Raw genomic sequence first — 20,792 nt, 5'->3', positions numbered from 1 at the left:
TCGGCAAATAGCTCTGGAAATCAAGGATCCTTGAAAAATAACCACAATACCAACATCCTCCCTTTAAAAAATCAATGCCGAGCTGGGCATGGTGGCACATACCTTTAATCCCAGGGAGGGAGAGGCAGGTGGATCTCTGTGAGTTCGAGGCCAGCCTGGGCTACAGAGCGAGTTCCAGGAAAGGCTACAAAGCTACACAGAGAAACCCTGTCTTGAAAAACCTTTAAAAAAAAAAAAAAAAAAAAAAAAAAAAAAAAAGGAAAAAAAAACCAATGCCATTCATTATTATGTTTACTTGTTATTTTTTCTTTTTTCTTAATTTATTTATTTATTTTATGTGCACTGGTGTTTTATGCCTGCATTCATGTCTGTGTGATGGTGTCAGATCCCCTGGGACTGGAGTTATAGACAGCTGTAGGCCGCCATGTGGTTGCAGGGAATTGAACCCGGGTCCTCTGGAAGAACAGCCAGTGCTCTTAAACACTGAGCCATCTCTCCAATCCCTTTTTGTCTTTTGAGATAGGTACTCATGTGTCCAGGCGGCTCAAACTCTAGGTAGCTAGGTCTTGAACTCCTGATCTCCCTGCCCCAGAATTGGAATTCTAAAAGTGTGCCCCACACTCTGCCCATTTCTAGCATAAGAAGGGACTGTGTCCCAAGGGCCCATGTGTATAGGCTTGATCACTGGTGTTGCCAGAAGTTTTCCTGTGTCCTGCCTGTCCCACAGTAAGGACAAATCTCTCTCACCCACCAGTCCCATAGCCACTCAGACCCAAATAAACATACAGAGGCTTATATTATTTTTAAATGATGGCTGTGGCAGGATTCTCGCTAGCTAGCTCTTACATCTTAAATTAACTCATTTCTATAAATCTATACTTTGCCACGTGGCTCGTGGCTTACCGGTACCTTTACATCTTGCTTCTCCTGGCAGTGGCTGGCAGTGTCTCTTCCCTCTGTCTTTCTCCTTCCTCTCTCTAGTTAGACTGTCCCGCCTAACCCTATTCTGCCTCGCCATTGGCCAAACAGCTTTATTTATCAACCAATCAGAGCAGCACACATTCACAGCAAACAGAACGGCATCACCCATCACACTGGCCCACAGTTTCAGTGGCAAGTGGTGAAAACTCTAGCCAGTATGGCCAAGGGGGAGATCTGAGGTCAGGGAAGCGTGCCCTCTAAGGTGCTGTGGGGCCCACTCTCTTTCACTTTCTCTTTCCTGAGTCAAAAGTTGAATGGGCCTCTCTGCTGCACACTGCTGCCTTGATATACCATGCTACTTCTGGCCCAAAGCAAAAAGGCCTGAGATCTCCAAGAATATGAGCCAAAGAAAACTTTATTCTTCTTAAGTTGATTTTAAAATGTTTTTATTGTTATTAATGTATGTATGCATGCTCAAGAGAGTTCCTGTGGAGGTCAGAGGACAACACTGTGGAGTTGGTTGTCTACTTCTATCTTTATGCAGGCCCAGGGACTGAACTCAGATCCCCAGGTTTGTGCGGCAAGCGCCCTGGCACACTCAGCCATCGTGCTAGTGTAAGAGAGAAAAGCCCTCTCTATAGGCATCACTGATGGCTTCCGCCTGGATGCAGATGATGGGCGCTAACAACTCAGGTTTCTGACCAATAACGGCTTCCATTTTCTAGTCACTGTATGAAATAATGACAAGGTCTAATACAATATTCAGGTGACTATACGCTTGTGACAACCTTAGTCTTTTGGGCGCTGCTTTAACAGAATATTGTTCTGGAGGCCGGAATTGACAGGCAGAATACTTCTTACCGTAGCATCCCACGGTGAGGGATTTAAGCAGGGCCGGGGTGGGAATCCTTTTATACAGAACCCATTCCCATAATATTAAACTCCCGTAACATCACCACTGCTGTGTGTGTGTGCTTATTCATGTGTATGCACATATTATGTGCAAATGCATTCACGCATGTGTGCGCACAGGTCAGAAGATACCTTCCAGTGTCTTTCCTCAAGCAACCTCTCACTTATATTGTTTGTTTGTTTTGAGGTGAGGTTTCTCAAGTTCCTCAAGTTTTGAGGCAAGGTTTGCCAAGTGCTCTAAACTAGTTGGCTAACAACCATCTTCCCATCTTGCCGTGCCTTTTTCTGTTTTGTTGAGACAAGGTCTCTCTGTGTTGTCCTGGCTGTCCTGGAACTTTCTCTGTAAGCCAGCTGGCCTCAAATGCGGAGATCCACCAGCCTCTGCCTCCCGAGTGCTGAGCTTACCCTTCGGCTTTTTATGTCAGTTCTGGGGTCACACCCAGATTCTCACGCTTGGGCAGTGGAACTACCTCCCCACTTCCTCCACAGCCACCGCCTAAGGCCCCGCCCCTTTGTAAGGTTAAAATGAGGACTCCATCAGGACTGGGAAGGTGACTCTGGGTAAGGCACTCACCACTCAAGTATGAGGACTACAGGTCAGACCTCCAGAACTCAAGTCATTCCAGGCACGTGTGCAAAACGTCAGCATGCCTACAAGGCAAGAGGCAGAGACAGGAAAATGCGTGGGAGCTCTTGGGCTAACTAACCTTATGCATGCAGTAGCGAACAACAAAAGACCCGGTTTCAAAGCGGAAGACGGGACTGTCTCTCTGAGCTATCCCCTGAGCTCCACATATGCACGGTGACATACACATGCTCGCACTCACACAGACACATGCACACAGATACTTTTAAACTTCATGCAAGGTGTAGTGGCACACGCCTTTCATCTCAGCACTCAGGAGGCAGAGACAGGTGGATCTCTGTAAGTTCGAGGCCAGTCTGAACTATATAGTGAGTTCTAGGACAAGATGGAGCTACACAGTGATACCCTGTCTCACTTTCCCCAATAAGTAAATAAAATCAATATGTTAAAAAAAATTAGCACATTCAACACCTAGGCAGTCCCCTAGATGCTCAGTGACCACTCCAACATTCACTCCCTCCAAACCTGCAATGCAAACACTAGTCAATACAAGACCTCCTCAGCAGACTCCAGCACAAACACTGTCGACCGCACAGGCCTCCCTCCTCGGGTAACTCAGAATCCGGAAACAACAAATCAGGAAATCTTTTTATACACCTTCAAAGTACTATCCTTCATTCCCTTATTCCTTTCTTCCTCCTTTCTTTTGTGGTGTGTGTGTGTGTATGTGTAAGTGTGTGTGTGTGTGTGTGTGTGTGTGTGTGTGTGTGTGTGTAAGTGTGTGTACACTTTAACTATCAGGAATCAAACCCAGGGCCTTGCACATTCAGTTTTTCTCTCATGTCTACCCAAAGGACCGTGGCCCAGAAGTCCAGAACATAGTAGAGAGCCCAGACTAAATACACCACCTGGTGAGTCTGCTTTCTCCCACCCCCAGCACTCCCACCTTCCTGAAATTTTCCTGGGTTCTTTCGGCCCCAGGTTTACTCCATTCACACTGTTTACAGAGCCTGTGTGTTGCCATAAATAATGTACCACTTAGTAAACTGTTTTATACTTTTTTGACACGAGCATAATTAGTAGGATATCCTAGGGCCTTTGTCATCCCAGAGATAGGTGATCAAATTTAGCCACTCAGCCTATTTCCTAGGACTTTTGAATAATTACCCAGATTACAATATGAAAATCTATTTGTTTATTGTATGAGGCTGCTGGTGCTTATTTTCTTCTTATTGACACTTTCTCTCATTGTTTTGTATTTATTTTCTGTACCCATTTTCCTTACAGATAGAGATAGATAGAGAGAGAGAGAGAATCATTGAATAGTATAAAACATACATTATAGCAATGTGTATACATAGAAACCTAATGAAAGAAGCCAAAGTGGCTGGGGATGTAGCTTAGTTGGTAGAGAGCTCGCTCAGCATGCAGGTGGCCTTACTAGGTTCGAACCCCAGCACCACATAAGCCAGACTTGGTGGTACACCCTGCAATCCCAGCACTTGGGAGGTGGATGTAGAAGGGTCAGATATTTAAGGACTCTGGGATGGACACCTTTAGTCCCATCACTGGGGAGGCAGAGTCATATGGATGAATCTGAGGCCAGCCTGCTCTCTATAACAAGTTCTAGGCAGGCTAAACTCAGACAGTGAGACCCTGTTTCAAAAAAAACCCAAATTCAAGTTAATCTTCAGCTGCAAAGAGAGTTCAAGGCCAGCTTGAGATAGAGACTGTCTAAAAAAAAAAAAACCAAAAACAAATAAACAAAAAAACCCCACCCAGCAACAAATCCAGAGATTCTGGCTATGTTCACAGTGAAGTGAAGATCTGTGAAATCTTTTTTTGCTTTTGTTTGTTTGTTTGTTTGTTTGTTTGTTTTTGTTTTTGTTTTTTTGAGACAGGGTCTCTCTATGTAGCTCTGGCTGTCCTGGAACTCTCTCTGTAGTCCAAGCTGTCCTTGAATTCACAGAGATCCTCCTGCTTCTGCCTCCCACGTGCAGGGACTAAAGGCATGTGCCACCACCACCTGCCAAAGATCTGTGAAATCTTATTTCTTTCAAGTCACCAAATCTAGGTGGGATGGTAGAAAAACTTAGAATTAAGAATTAGAACCTGCCGGGCAGCAGTGGCACATGCCTTTAATCCCAGCACTTGAGAGGCAGAGTCAGGCAGACCTCTGTGAGTTCGAGGCCAGCCTGGTCTACAGAGCAAGATCCAGGACAGGCACCAAAACTACACGGAGAAACCCTGTCTCAAAACAACAACAAAAAAGATTTAGAACTCAAATCTTAACTGTTTTACAAAGCCATTGTGAAGATTCAAGGGGTAAATTGGGCACAGAGGCATCTGTAATCTCAGCTCTCCAGAGCAGAGGTAGGAAAATCAGTACAAGTTCAAGGCCAGCCTGGCTAAAAAGCAAAACCCTATCTTTGAAAACTCAAATCAGTAAGGGGATAGTATTTAATTATTTCATCTGAACACAAAGTTTCAGGTCGTGAATGGAGCTGAGTGTGTCACATGCTCTCAAGTTGGTTAATTAAAAAGAAAAATGAACTTTGAACTACGGCTGAGTACTTCAGACACATGAATTTGAAGCTCCTCAAAGTTAAAAACTTCGTCTAAAACAGAGCGTAACGAGCAGAGGCGTCGGCCGTTAATCCCAGCACTCAGGAGGCAGAGACAGGCAGAGGTGTGAGTCCAGGGCCAGCCTCGGGCATGTTGTGAGCTTCAGGCCAACACAGTGAGACTCTGTCTTGAAAACAAAAATAATTGCCAGGCGGTGGTAGCACATGCCTAGCCTGGTCTACAGAGAGAATTCTAGGATAGCCAGAGCTACACAGGGAAACCCTGTCTCGAAAAACCAACCAACCAACCAACCAAACAAACAAACAAACAAAAACAGAAATAATTAACAACTGGTCTAAGATTCCAAACCCTTCTGAGGGCTAGAATGTAAGCAAGATGAAGTGGACCCTGCTACACATACATGAAGTGTCCTATTAGAAAGTGTCTCTGAAGTGACAATTTCTCTGAGTATGTCCATATCTTCCTCGGGCACAATGGGACAAATCAGCTTAGAGTCTGGAACCGGAACTGATCTCCGCCAGGAGCTCACCAGGAGCCAGCATCTCTGCTTCCTACTTGTTTTCCAGGTCCTGTATCAGCAACTTGCCTGTAGATCCTGCTTGCCCACATCTCAGGATGTCACAAATGTGGAGCATGGAAAGCTTGCCATGATCTCCTTTCCAAAATGCCCAAAACTCCAGAGGAACTGGTGTGACTTCATCCATGACATTAGGAGGGAGGTGAGAGGTGGATCCATGTCATAACGCAGATGGGAAAAGGCACCATCTTCCGCTTCCTCCTTCCATAGGTTATACACTCCAGACAGTTTGCTGTTAACATGAATTTTTCTCCTTTGTATCCCGTAGTTATAGCATACCAACTCAATGCAGGTCACAGCATTAACTATGCATGTAATTTTTAAATCGCCTAAGGATAGACAGATGGGTGCAAATTAGGTATACATCCCATACCAAGCAAGCCATTTTTATTTACTGCTTTACTGGTGGTGCAATCTAAACAGAAAATTCTAAGGGTTTTGGTGCCACTTGCTTACCAGGTAAGTATGAATTGCTTGCCCACTGAAGGCCAGGAACCATGCATGAGCACTTCGCAGGTACACTGCAACCTCCATCTCTTCTTTTGAGAATTTTATAAGCCCATGGATACAGTGAGCACTGAGCAACGCCTGGCAAATGCAGTCAATTCTAACATGTTCAGATGCTGTGAGGGTGTTTTCCGGGATCTGAGTTACCTGGAAATGCAGGGAGGCTTCCTCCGGGAGACTATAGGGACATAGAGTCAGACTGCCATCTGCTTGGGCTTGTGGACCTGCGTTCATGTAGTTCTGACACTTGGACAGATTGCTCTCTCTATATGTGTGCCCTCCTGTGTAAAGAGGCAAATTCACATTTGGCAGCATGCTGTGGAAATGAAAGGTAGCACGGTTAAAGCTTCTCTCGGGGTATCAGGCACACACGCATGCTCACACACACACACACACACACACACACACACACACGCACACACACACATGCACACACACACCAACCTTAAGCACTTGGTGTTTGCCATCATTCTATACGGGTGTAAATGACAAGGGAAAAACTAAAGAAAAGTTGAGGCAGCAGCAAGAGATAAACACAAGCGGGGAATTTGCTTCGAGTTCCAAGGGTGGTTAGTCGCACGGGGGTGGGGTGGGGTGTGGTGGGGTGGGGGTATTTTAGCTGTTGACCACCTAGGAGCATCTTATACTCTTAGGCTTTCCCAAGTACTGTTTTCATGAGTTGTTTTTCGAGGACTGATTTCTAGCTGCGTTTCAGCCGATGCTCGATGCTCGGATCAGATTTTCAAGCGACAGTGGGATACCTGAGAAGCGGATCCCGGCAGAGGACACTCTAGGTTAGTCAGACTTTGGCAGGCTCAAGTGACAAGTGTTTTAAGGCAAATGGGAGCGGGGGTAAGGGCGGGCTGAATCCTCAGCGGGGGCTTTTAATTCAGGGTCGAGTCCTGGCGCTAAGTGGAAAGGACCTAGAAGAGGGGACGGTGTGGCAGGACATCAGGAAGCTGGGTCCAACCCCGCGGCTCCCCACGCGGCTCCGGGGCGTTCCCTCCCCAGGCCTCCCAGGATCTTGGATTCTGGCCACCTCCGCACCCTTCGGATGGGTGTGGATATTTTCAAAAGTGGACGTGACTGCCGCCGCAGAGAGGGAAGTCAGCACGGAAATGGGAGAGAGCTCGGAGGGGAGGGCGGGGAGAAGAGGGCGCGAGGGGAGGGACGCAGGGGAGGAGTGGGAGGGTTCGGAGCCGGGGCGCCGGCGGCCGAGCGGGCCGGGTACCGGGGGCGGGAGCTCTCACGGCGGCGCCGGTCCAGCCAGGTGAGATGCGGCGGCTGCAGCTGCTGCTGTGGCTCTGGGGGCCGCTCGGTGCCCTGGCCCAGGACGCCCCAGCGGGGACAGCTCAGGCCGAGGACGCGGTGGACCTGGAGCTTTCCACCGAGCAGCCGCTCCATCTCGTGAGTCCCTCGTTCCTGTCCGTGACCATCGATGCCAACCTGGCCACTGACCCGCGGTTCCTCACCTTCCTGGGGTAAGTGCAGCAACCCCGGGCCCCTCTCCTGTCCTCTCACGCTCGCGAGGGCCGGCCACTCTCTTTGCTGAAACAACTTTGCGTTTGGTCTCCCCGAGCCTGAGCCTCCGTCTCATGCACAGCCAACCCCCAAAAAGCTTTTTCCTGTCTCATTTACTCAGCGCTTGTTGCCTGGGCACCAGCCAAGCCCAGGTTAAGAGGAGCTTTGGAGGAAAGAAAAAAAACCAAAGCTGTCACACGGCCCAGCACTTCAGATGGAGCCTTTGAATTTGCTTCAGTAGAGGACCAGTACGCTGGTGTCCTTTAAACTCTGTTAGGAATTTTAGATTAAAAAAGGAAGAAGAAGAAGAAGAAGAATGGAAGAAAAGTCAGATAGAAAAGGCCTCAGTGGAGAACAACCATCGCTCATCTTGCTGTTTTTTCAGCATTTAAATATAAGGGCACTGGGTGTACCTCAGTTTGATGGAGTGTGTGACTAGCATGCGAGTTTGAGGCCAGACTGGACCAAACCGGGGGGGGGGGGGGGGGAGGAGCGGGGACAGGAGAAGGAGAGAGACAAGAGTATATATACCACCATGCCTGGGGTTGGGTGGTGCCTGTGATCCCAGCACTCGGGAAATGGGGGTAGGAGGATCAGGAGTGTGAGGCCATCTTTGGCAACACAGCAAGTGTGAGGCCTGACTGGACTAAATTGGGGGTGGGGGGCAGAGGGCGGGGGAGGGCGGGGAGAGACAAGGAAGAGAGAGGAGTTGGAGACTCAGACTAATGGGGAAAATTAGGGATCAGTGGGAGGGTACAAGAGAGGGCAATGGGAGTAAATATAATCAAAATATTTTTTATACACGTTCGAAAATGTCATGATGAAACCCATTATTATCTATAATTAATATATGCTAATAAGCCTTTGAATAAGCATATGTTTTTCCAAGATGAGGGTGCAGACTGGACGCTGCTTCATCAGCGGCACGGTTTCCCCTTCCCCTGAGGAAACACATCTATTGCTCCTGCTCCGTGAGCTCAGACTGTCCCCAAGATGAAGCACTCCAGGCACAGTCCCAGGTCATCTAAACCATGGAAGCCTCCAGAGATGACTAAGTCTTTTGTTGATTTGAGACATTGCGTAACCATTAGCTCAGTCTAGCCTTGAACTCATGATCTCCCTGCCTCAGCCTCTTGAATGCCACCACACTTAGCTGACTACATCTTTATCAGCCCTTTATGTCACCATTGTCAAAGGCATAGACATCGATCCCACGTCCTGTGCCCACACTATCAGGTGTAACCGCTGATTTCGCACAGAGTCTCACGGCTAAGAGTTTGACAATCCAAACACTCTGGTTTTCTCAAGTACGACTCATGGGATTTGTATGATGATCTGACGAGATAATAAGCACTGACTACAATGTTTGACGGTTAAGCTAGTTGTTTCTTCTGGCCCAGTGCACACGAAGTCCTGGTTTCAGTCCTCAGTGTTGCATACAGTTAGGCGTGGTGGCTCATGACTCTTTTACCAGCACTCAGAAGCAAACAGGAGGATCAGAAGTTCAAGATCATCCCTCAGCTACATAGCAAGGCCGGCCTGGGCTGTTTTAGACTTTGTCTTAAAAAAATAAATTTAGGGGCCAAGTGTGATGGCGAATACCTTTAATCCCAGCATTTGGGAGGCAACAATGAAGAAGTTGAGGTTATGGGAGGTCAATCAGCTAGCAAATAAAAGCAGTATTTGAAGGCAGACTCTGATCCAAAGACAAAGGCATCCAAAAAGAAAACAAGCCAGTGGTTATGTTTTAAAGGACACGCAGCAGAGTATGTTAGGAAAAGATTGTCTAGAAACAAATTGATAGAAAAGGTTTTTTTTAAAACAACAACAACAAAAAACTACCATTAACATACAGGTAGGCAACTTGGGGCCCAAACCTCAGAGGTGCCTCCAAGGAGAGCTAAACAAATGAACTGGGGTGGTCTGATTCAGTTACAGGCACTAGATGAATAGAAACTGGTCTCTCCCATTTGTAACCAGAGAACAGACAGTGTGGAAAATTTAAATGTTAATCTTAGAAGACTGTAGAATTGAAAGGAACATCTGTTAAATTTCTCTTCCCTGGGGAAATTAGTCAGAATATATTCTCAGCCTTGGATTAGTGAAGAATACCAAAGAGACCCCAGTCCTAGAAACAACATGAATTATGATGGGAGCCTTATATACAAGGAACAAGTGTAATTTTAAAACTCTTTGGTAAACACATTTTACAAAAAGCAAAAAAGCTCAACATGATTGCTAGCTATAATCCTAACACTTGGGAAGCAGAAACAAAAGGATCACACCTTCAAGGCTAGCCTGGGCTACATAGTGAAGCCCTGTCTCAAACAGCATTAAAACAACAAAAAGTAAACATAAACAATAGAAAGAGGTGTGTGGGTGCTAACATCTGGCAGTGCTGGAGACAGAGTCCAGGGTCTTGCACACTAAACAGCTTGCTCTGCCACTGAACTGCACCCTCTGCCCAATATAAAAAGAGTAATGAGATAGTTCCCGGTCCCTTTCTGAAATCGTGCCTCTAAAATCTTGTGGTTTATGTTTACAGCATGTCTCAGCTCAGTCCAATGACATTTCCAGTGCCCAGCAGCCGGTGGCTATTGTAAGAGACCGTGCAGCTTGACTTGAAATAAGACATGTGCATACACAGCCACAATTTCCTCATTAAGACAATGTAGTGTGGAGGATCGTTAGAAATCCCAAGTTCTACAGGGCAAAAGTGGCACTGAACAACTGTCTTAGTTAGGGTTTCTATTGCTGCAATGAAACACCATGACCAAAAATGAAGTTGGGGAGTGTGGTGGTTTGAATGTAACTGGTCCTCATAATCCTAATAGTGGCACTATTAGGAGGTGTGGCCTTGTTAGAGGAAATGTGTCACTGTAGGGGCAGGCTTTGAAGTTTCCTATGCTCAGGATGCCACCCAGTGTCTCAGTCAACTTCCTGTTGCCCGCAAGATGTAGGACTCTCAGCTGTTTCTCCAGCACCGTGTCTGCCTGCACATTGCCATGCTCCGTCATGATGATAATGGACTGAACCTCTGAAACTATATGTGAGCCACCTCAATGAAATGTTTTCTTTCTAAGAGTTGCCATGGTCATGGTGTCTCTTCACAGCAATAAAAATCCTAACTAAGACAGAGAGGGAAGGTTTACTTGGCTTGCACTTCCAGATCATAGTCCATCATTGAAGGGAATCAGAACAGGTACTCAAACAGGGCAGGATCCTGGAGGCAGGAGCTGATGCTGAGGCCATGGAGGGGTGCTGCTTACTGGCTTACTTCCCATGGCTTGCTCAGCCTTTCTTTCTTTCTTTCTTTCTTTCTTTCTTTCTTTCTTTCTTTCTTTCTTTCTTTCTTATTTTCTTTTTTTTTAAATGCCGAATGCTGTTTATTGAAGGAGGGAGGAGGTCTTAAATACAGGCTTACAGCACAATGGGAGAACGCCCGGGGGGGGGGGGGGCAGAAGTTCACTACTGATGTTTTACAACCTTGCATCTAAGCTGTTAATGCCCAATATGCAGGATACACAGACAAGAAACTTCCTTTAAGCATTCAGGAGGGTGGAACCCGGCAGGGAATTAGCATAGGGAGGATATCAAGGTCAAGGTCAGCAAGCAAGGCAACAGTTACCCAAAATGGGGGCCAGGGCCCTACAGGTCCCCCCTTTACTAAAATATGAGCTTCTGACTTAGGTGGCGTGGGATGTCAGCAGGTCACTTTACCCATCATGGAGACGCCTGCCCAGGCCACACAGGCGCTCTGTCTTAGGTTGGTGAGCGCACCCCCCACAGCCTTGCTTTCTTATAGAACCCAGGACCACCAGCCCAGGGATGGCACCATCCACCATGGGCTGGGCCCACCCCCATTGATCACTAATTGAGAAAATGCCTTACAGCTGGTTCTCTTGGAGGCATTTCCTCAGCTGAGGTTCTTCCTATCTGATGACTCTAGCTTATGTTGACACAAAACCAGCCAGTACAACAAAGCAAAAAAATGTGTTTTTTTGCTTGCTTTGCATAGTAATTTGCTTCTCTTTCTTCAGCAAACATTATTTTTTTGCTATTTCAATAACCATTTGTGGTGTTTGAAAGAAAATGGCCCCCAAAGGAAGTGCACTATTAGGAGGCGTGGCTTTGCTAGGGTAGGTGTGGTCTTGGAGGAAGTGTGTCACTGTGGGGATGGGCTTTGAGGTCTTTTATGCACAAGCTACTCCTAGTAAAACAATCCACTTCCTGTTGTCTTCTGATAATGTTAGCCAGCACCATGTCTGCCTGCCTGCTGCCATGCTCCCCACCATAATGATCATGGACTGAACCTCTGAACTGTAAGCTACCACTTCAATTAAATGTTTTTCTTTGTAAAAGTTGCCATGGTTGTGATGTCTCTTCACAGCAATAGAAACCCTAACTCAGACACCATTCACTAATAATTTTAATAGTTAAATTCCCACATCTTTATTGACAGCTCCTTTCTGTATTGGAGAATCATTTGTTACCAATACGAAGTTTGTGCATTAATAGCTGGTTGTGTTGGTTACTCTTCTGTGGCTGTGACAAAATATCACAACCAAAGGCAACGTGAGGAAGCAAAGGGTTGTTTGCGCTTACTGTTTCAGAGAGTCCATGATGGCAGGGGAGGAATGGCACCGGTGGCCAGAATAGGAAGTAACACAACTCAAAAAGAGCTTCTAGAAGTGGGTGTGGCTAGGCGCTCTCAAAGCCCACCCCTAGTGACATACTTCTTTTAGCTAGGCCTTATCTTAAAACTCTTCAAACAATACCATCTTCTGGGAACAAATGCGCCCATGTGGGACTTTTCTCATTCAAACCACCAGACCCACAGTGCTCAGGGCCACAGGTCCCCTGTCTGTTTCGGAGAGAAATGATTTGACTGAAGAGAGACAAAGAACTGAGAGCAACCCCGGCCTGATCCCTGAGAAGTTCTGTCCCCTGATGGACCTGTTGGTGTCCCCTTCCCTCCCAAGCCATTCCACCATGCTCCCTGGAGCCTTGAGCGTGGTGATCCTGTTATCATTCTCACAGAGTATCCCTTCACCCCTGTGTCCTAGCTGATGTAAGACACTTCCCTGAAGACTCCTCCCCCTGCAGACCTGTTGAGTATGAGTTGTATATTCTCTCATACTCCATTCCCGTGCCTGCTACTCCTAGACAATGGTTCATCGGTTTGCATGCAGACTGCTGTAGTTCAAATCCCTCTCAGCTTGTTAGCTCTGGTGAGTCAGCTTAACTCCTTTTTGTTTAGGTTCCATGTTTATGAAGTGAGACTAATAATGACACTCACATCCTTGTGATGTTAGGAGACTAAGTGGGAAAAAAAAAAAATCCTTCCAATCTGCCGAAAGTGCTGGATGAAACTGGTGTGTATTAGAGATGGTTGTGGTCCCCTCCAGCTCTCCTTCCATCCTGTCATTCACTCTGTTTCCCTAGTCCCCATGTTGATTAAAATCTGGTGCGGCTCTCAGTCCCAAGTCCTGCTATCTTCTTAGGTGACATCAAGTTTACCTGAAAAAACAAGTCTCTCAATTTCTCCATCCTTGACCTCTCAGGTAATTGTTACTCAGTTGTTGGGCCTGTTTGCATCCCCCCATGAGATGTGTGCATTTCTTCTCAACGCCACATTCTGTGGCATCACACTGTTATACCTTGGAAACAGCAACAGTGGAAATATTTACACCATGGAAATTGGCAAGCACTGAGAGGCAGGGTGCTTTTGTGCTGACGGTTGGTTGTTAGCACATGCCGCTCTACTCCATTTCAACCTGCAAACATCATGACGGTGTCTTGACTTTCTTCCTCTTCAGTAACTTCATTTCTATATGTGAAAACTTAAAATTCCAACTTGATGCTCTTGGATCACAACTCCGTGCCTTCTCAGCTCCTTCACGTTATAGCAAAAGTCAATTCTGAACATGCCAGCATTTTAAAAAGCACCTCCCTGAGTAGTTGCATCCTCTCTCTATTTCTTCCATATTTGAGCTTTTTGATTTATCATCCAAACCATTCTGTGATAATGGCCTCTGCTTCTGCCTCATTGCTCTTACTGAAATGCCAACTGTCACTTGGTCCAATCTTATTTCCTTCTTTGGAATCTCTGGGGTGGCCCTTAAATCTGGAAATGGAAATATAATAGCATTTAGTGCATATTAATAAACCACCTCTGCTCTATGTCAAAGATAAACAATATATTTTTACCCTAAAGGTAATATAAAAACACCTGCAGACTGTTTTGTGTGTTTTGTTTTTTCCTTGACAGCCTCCTCTGGAAAGGGAACAGCTGCAGCTGCCTTACACATCTTTTATTTCCATGACACTGTGTAGCGGGCATTTCCCCTTTCTCCTGCATATGACTGAAATACCGTGCCTTTGATCAATTTTGTTTTTATGGCAAGTTTTGCAGCTGTGTTAAATCTGTTTTTTTTTTTTTTTTTTCCGTCAGAGGGCATCAATATTGTATTCTAAAAACACAAAAGACACTTTACTGCAAAGGAGACAAACAAAAGGTCCTTCCTAGCAAAACTCTGAGACATATGACTGGCTTTATGTGACAATGACAATAGCAATGAGTTTTAATGTCATCTTGTTAAAAAAAAAAACCAGTCCTTGGCTGGCCTTCCCTTGCCCTTTCTCAGGCTGGCTTGCTTTGTTCGTTCATTTAACAAATATTGGCTAAGTATTGCTGTGTGCCAGGCATTCGTCTAGGTACTGGGAAGAATCTGATAGAGCAGACAAGGTCTCTGCTCTCAGGGAGCCGGTACCAGGGCCAGCGGCTGGGACAGGCAGACCAGTGAGACATATGAGGATGCTGATTTCAGAGAGTGGGGAATCCTCCACGGGACATGAGGCAGGTTGGGTTGATGGAGAGCGACCCATGATGCTGTGTGGTCCGTACCTCTGGGGCCACGTGTGTCTGACCCAGGCCATCATGTGGTACCACAGCTCCTTTCCCCGCCAATTCCCAAAGGACACCAATCTCTTGACCAGTCTCAATTACTTACAGATAGTAGCTACATACATCTAAATGGATCTCCTCTTTCATCAAACAAAACAGAAATGCCAAGGACCAGAACCAGTGCCTGGCCCAAGTCAGTGGGATGGTATGAGGCCTGAGGGACTCTGAGTAAGTCCTTGACATGAACTTCTGGGCTGTATATTGGCATTCATGGGCTGTGGGGCTATTATGTTTTGTCTTCATTGAGACATTTGTTCATAATTGCCATATTGAAATACTTGTCTTGCACTTCAGCTAAATTGCTTTTTTCAGCACATATCATAATAGGGGGCTGGTTTCCAGAGGAGGCATGTTGTCTTGGTTGTTCGTGTTTGTGTTTCTGCACTGGGATCTAGGCATCTGGAGCTGTGACATCGTGTGTTTCTTTGTGTAGATAATCTGGTCTCCCCTTCGCGGCATGGGTGTTTGATTGTTTGGTTGCTGTGACTCTAATCTGGCAGGTTGTGGACCAGCAGAACGACACTTGGTTTTCAGTCTGAAGCCACTCGGGTTTCTGTGTTCAGACTCTAACTGGTCCCGGATCTGAAGTTCTGGTTGGAACTCTGAGTTCATACCCCGTGCAGTCCCAGATCAGTGAAGAGGGTGGGGTGGGATGGACTACCAGTGGAAGAAAGGGACTGACTCGGGAGGTCTCAAGTGGGCTGTGAGGTCTGACTCCACCAAAGGGATGCAGATGGGCTGGGGGTGGGTGTGAGGTGGGTGACAGTGTTGGGTCTAGGGGTACTCCGGAGATGTTAGAACAGAGGAGGGGAAGAAGAGCACAGGGAGGCACTGGGTCCCTGCCAAGTGTAGTCAGTGGCTGTGGGGTTCTTAGAGGACATCAGGTCTACAGTCTAAGTGTGACTGGTCATTGACTCTGTACTGAGGAGTCTCCAGGACATATCCCCAAGCCTAGATGTACTTCTTGAGTTCCAGTCACATGTGGCCTGTGGATCTGTGGGTTCAGTGTCCAGTTACATATTCGTTTTGTCAACTGCTGGACAAAGCCTGACAGAGCCACTTCAGGGTGGAAAGGTTTGTTTCGGTGTGCTGTTCGTCACCCCAGGAGGTCACTCTAGCAGGAGCCCGAGGCAGCTGGTCCCACGGCATCTGCACAAAGAGAAGAGAGATGAATGTTCACTTTCTCCCTTTTATTCAATCTGGGACCCCAGCCCATGGGTGGTGTCACCAACACTGAGGGCAGATCTTACTTCCTCCATTAAACTTTTCTGGAAATACACTTACAGGCATACCCAGAGATGTGTTTCCATGGTGATTATAAATAGAGGCAAGTTGACATTGAAGGATTAGCCACCGTAGTTGGCATCTCAGTTTCTACAGATTCTTCCACCCCGTTTTCCAACTTGTGACCTGGTTCCCCATCTCAGCAGTGACAGTGCCGTCTTCCAAGGCTCTTCCCCACACTTACCCTTGACTCTTCTGATCCAGTTGGTCACTGAATCTTTTATTTCTGTGGATAAACATGTCCTGAACTGTTCACCTCTCTCCACCCCACTGGGGCGGGTAGCAGCCAGAAGTTAGGGAGCAGGTCCACCAAGAGAGAAGGAAGTGAAAATGTTTAGCTGAGCTTTCTCAGAAAAATGACAAGCTGGAATGGTGGTGCATGCCTATAATCTCAGCATTCTGGCATCAAGGCAGAGGGATTCCAAGTTTGAGGCAAGTCTGGGCTACATAGTAAGATGTATTAAAAACCTAAAATAATAATAATAATTATTATTATGCTTTCTTGTTTGTCTTCACAACAGCTCTCCAAGGCTTCGGACTTTAGCCCGAGGTTTATCTCCTGCATACTTGAGATTTGGTGGAACCAAGACGGACTTCCTTATTTTTGATCCCAAGAAGGAACCAACTTTGGAAGAAAGAAGTTATTGGCAATCTCAAGTCAACCACGGTGAACCTTTGAAAAGATTATATGTTGTAGTTAACCTGTACCAGTCATGAGAATGTTTAGAGAAAAGTGTTATTGCTCAGACCTGACCATTAGGCAGATGCAAGACCCAAGGGGAATGAGGAAACTGTGGGCGGCTTTCCTCCTCTGATGATTTCATAACTATGGAGCATCCCAGAAGAGCATGCTGGGCATGACTGGGGCTTATAAACAAACAAACAGTGCTGGTCGCTGAAAATAGCGGGTTGGAGGGAACACATGGGTAGAAACAGGGTCAGATTGGAGAGTATTTATAGGTAACAACATAGTAACAGACTGAAGTCCGTTATTATGCAAGGACAATGGAAGAAAGGTCGAACAAAGAAACACAGGAGAAAACTTTCACTTGAGCATGATTTGATTCACCGGGTGCTGGGTCTCAACTTCACTGACTGTCCCTATCGCCAGGGTGAGTTTGAGCGGTGGGGTCTCAGGGCACCAACCTTAGACTCTGTCCTTAGCAAGCTTTCAGATGGTTCTGACTTGGGAAGTGTGTGGACCTCACCTGAGACACCTGCCCTTGCTGGTCCACGACCTTCAGAAGTGCTGTGTGACATCAGATGTCTGTTAAACCATTATCTGAACAATTGTGAGATACATTGTGTACTTCTTCACGCCTTAAGAGCGTGTGTATTTTGTCTATGTTAGTGACGAGCGTTTAGTTAGTTCGTACATTACATATTCCTTTCGACTCACTTTCTCCAGTGAGAAAGTGTTCAGAGCAGTTAGTCAGGATTGGTCCCAAACTGGAAGTGTGGTGAATAGGAAAAAGCAGAAGGAAGCCACGAGGGCCTCTTTAATAGTAAGTTCCCTGAGTTTGCTCAGCCTGGCTCCTGCCCATCAGTCATAGCCAGCCTGATCCTCTTTTTTGGCCACTTGGCCATTTTCTGCATTTATAATCTAAGTTTAGATGGGATACCTGTCTTTGCACCTCACTTTTCCTCATCCTGGGGCAGGTGAGGGGCTCCCTGGGATCCCCAAAGCTCCTCTGAGACACCCTTTGCGAGCACTGGGAGAGAAAAGAGACTCTCTGTCAGCCAGTCACAGGGCGGCTTCCCAGAAAGGAAGTCATCAGCCAGTCCCAGCTGGTTCTGCCAGCAAGCACCCCTGTTGTGATAAAACAGTGCAGGTTTCCTGGGAGGAGCATGGGGGTGGCTCCCAGGCACACCCCGTGTTTTCAGAAGCTTGGATAGTACCAGCCTTCCAGGGAGAACAGTCAGTAATTTACCAGTTTGGACTCATTAGCTCTAATTCATCACAAAAGAAGTCACTACAAAGCAAATACCATCCAGGTATAGCATCTTTCTATGTGTTTTGATTTTTTTTTAAAATGTGTGCGGGCATTTTGCCTGCATGTAAGTATGTTCACTGTATGTGTGCCTGGTGCTTGAGGAGGTCAGAGATGGGGTTGGATACCCTGGAACTGGAGTTACAGACAATTGTGAGCCACCAAGTGGGTCCTGGGATTTGAACCCAGGTCTTCTGCAAGAGCACCAAATGCTCTTAACTGCTAAGACATCTCTCCAACCTTGTTTTGTTTTGTTTTTAAGGCAGAGTCTTGCTGTGTAGTCAAAGCTGGCCTCAGATTGGTGCCAATCCTCCTGCCACAGCCTCCCAGGTGCTGAGATGCCAAGTGTGTGCCACCACAGCCTCCCACGTGCCAAGATGCCAAGTGTGTGCCACCACAGCCAGCTGTGTTCTGAGCTTTCATTTTTGAGCTGAATTCTGACCTCTCCATCCAATTCTCTGATAAGTTTAAGCTACTGAGGGGATCTCCGAATTAGTAAACCATTTGAAATCATGTCCAGTGCTCCATGTCAGTATACACCCAATGTTTCTTAAGGAAACTGCCCTCTGGTTGTTTTCTTGGTAGCCGTGAGTTAGCCAACAAATGTGGCACATGTAACAATACAACTTTCTCTGGTCTTGTACTTAATAACCAGAAACTTAACTGCTGTGGGATGTTCTGTATGGCAAATGTGTTGCTCTGATTGGTTAATAAATAAAACACTGATTGGCCAGTAGCCAGGCAGGAGGAAGTATAGGCGGGACAAGGAGGAGAGAATTCTGGGAAGTGGAAGGCTGAGTCAGAGAGACACTGCCAGCCGCTGCCATGACAAGCAGCATGTGAAGACGCCAGTAAGCCACGAGCCACGTGGCAAGGTATAGATTTATAGAAATGGATTAATTTAAGCTATAAGAACAGTTAGCAAGAAGCCTGCCATGGCCATACAGTTTGTAAGCAATATAAGTCTCTGTGTTTACTTGGTTGGGTCTGAGCAGCTGTGGGACTGGCGGGTGAGAGAGATTTGTCCTGACTGTGGGCCAGGCAGGAAAACTCTAGCTACACTTAACCACCTTCTTCAGTTATGTAACAGTTGACTAAACGTCCAGGTTGGGTTTCAACCTTGTCACTGTGAAAATGGTGACCCTGAGCACTCTCTTCCTCTTGCAGACGTTTGCCGGTCCGAGCCTGTCTCTGCTGATGTGCTGAGGAGACTCCAGGTGGAATGGCCCTTCCTGGAGCTGTTGTTGCTCAAAGAACAGTACCAAAGAGAGTACAAGAACAGCACCTACTCAAGTAAGAAACCAAGTGCCTGCAGGTGTTCTAGCCACAGGTGTGTCGGAGGGCCGCACTCTGGCTTTACTAACTCTGGCAGCAATGTATAAAGCTGTGCGCAGTACTTCAGTACTATTGAGAGAGAACGAGGAGTCAGGGAGTAGGGGGCGGGGGAAGAGATATGGCTCAATTGGTAAGGTGCCTGCCACCCAAGCATGAGGATCCCCAGAATCCCCAGCTTTCTCATAAAAACTGAGTGTGTGTTTTTATGTGAGTGACCTCAGGACTGAGACAGGTGGATCCCCTGAGCTGACTGGCCAGCTACTCTGGTCAGTTAGTGAGTTTCAGGTTCAGTGAGAGACCGTATCTCAGGGGGTGTCATGGTTAAGAGCAGTTAAGGTGACTCAGTGGTTAAGAGCACTGGCTGCTCTTCTGGAGAACTGGGGTTTGATACCCAGCACCCACATGGTTTATCGGAATTTTCCCAAGGGTCTGCCCTGAGAAAATCCTTCCCAGAATCCTGGAGAAGATGCTATGTCCAGCATGGGGTTATCTGAGGGAAAAGAATCTATATACACTAGTTTCTTATGTCCGTTTACTTTATTTCTCTATGACAAACTTCTATCTACACAGCTTCAGTTCCACCCCGACACTCAGTTCCTCTCTGTCCCTTCGTTTTCTGTCCTCTCGTAGCCCTAACTAAGCTCTTACGCTTTCCCTCTCATTTCTCCAGTTTCTCATTTCTTCTCTTCCTACTCTCTTGACCTGACCCAATCCTTATTCTCTACAAAAGATCTGCCTTGTTCCTTTCTCTCCAGTCATGCGACTCTGCCCTACCATCTACAGAAACTCTGCCTTGTTCTCTTCTCCTCTGGCCACATGACTCTGCCTGACCAGGAATTCTGCCTCCCCTTCACTCACACCTGGATATGCAAAAAACCCTTTGTTCTGAGTCAAATCTCTGGAATGCCATTTGGCCAGTCTGGGGAAGGAAAGTCTGAGCTTCATTTGCACAAGAAACAAAGCTATGCATCTACAGTCTGCCTGTCCCCTAGGCTCTGTAGGGGTGTTTACCTAGTAGACCAGCAGTAGGTCTGAGAAGCTTATACTTTTTGCCTTTAAGGCCCAGTAGTATATGAGCGCACAAGAAATTCATAGCAGAAGACAGCTGATATATTAAAAACTGAATATCATCAAATATTCCTTGACATTTGACTTTCCTCTTGAAGAATTTCCTTGACTCTTCTAGGTATAGCTTTATTATATACAGCTGACTCTCTATTTCATACACTGGCAGCCCACAGCAATGGGTGACTCACAACTGTCTGTATCTCCAGTTCCAGGGGCCCTGACGCCCTCTTCTACCTTTGTGGACACCAGGCACCCATATGGTACACAGACATACATTCAGACAAAACACCCATACACATAAAGTAAATCATTTTTATAAGTTATCTGCCATACATTCAGACAAAACACCCATACACATAAAGTAAATCATTTTTATAAGTTATCTGCCATACATTCAGACAAAACACCCATACACATAAAGTAAATCATTTTTATAAGTTATCTGCCATACATTCAGACAAAACACCCATACACATAAAGTAAATCATTTTTTATAAGTTATCTGCTGTTATTTGTGATGGGTGGTAGTAGTTTAAA

The 20,792-nt window shown here is 46.3% G+C and overlaps 1 protein-coding gene across 1 annotated transcript in view; it reads left to right on the top strand.

The window, feature by feature from the left end:
- Positions 1-7,358: 7,358 nt before the first annotated feature.
- Hpse (heparanase) overlaps positions 7,359-20,792 on the top strand; it is a 41,787-nt gene continuing 28,353 nt past the window's right edge. Inside the window, exons 1-3 of the mRNA XM_059274809.1 lie at positions 7,359-7,570; positions 16,383-16,528; positions 19,020-19,145. Of these exons, the coding sequence (XP_059130792.1) occupies positions 7,365-7,570; positions 16,383-16,528; positions 19,020-19,145 (478 nt within the window). The 5' untranslated portion in view covers positions 7,359-7,364. The remainder of the gene's footprint in view (positions 7,571-16,382; positions 16,529-19,019; positions 19,146-20,792) is intronic.

The sequence above is a fragment of the Peromyscus eremicus genome, chromosome 10 (assembly GCF_949786415.1).
Source record: "Peromyscus eremicus chromosome 10, PerEre_H2_v1, whole genome shotgun sequence".
Taxonomy (NCBI): Eukaryota; Metazoa; Chordata; class Mammalia; order Rodentia; family Cricetidae; genus Peromyscus; species Peromyscus eremicus.
Note: the sequence above shows the minus strand (reverse complement) of the source record. Positions and strands in the feature narration are given on the sequence as shown.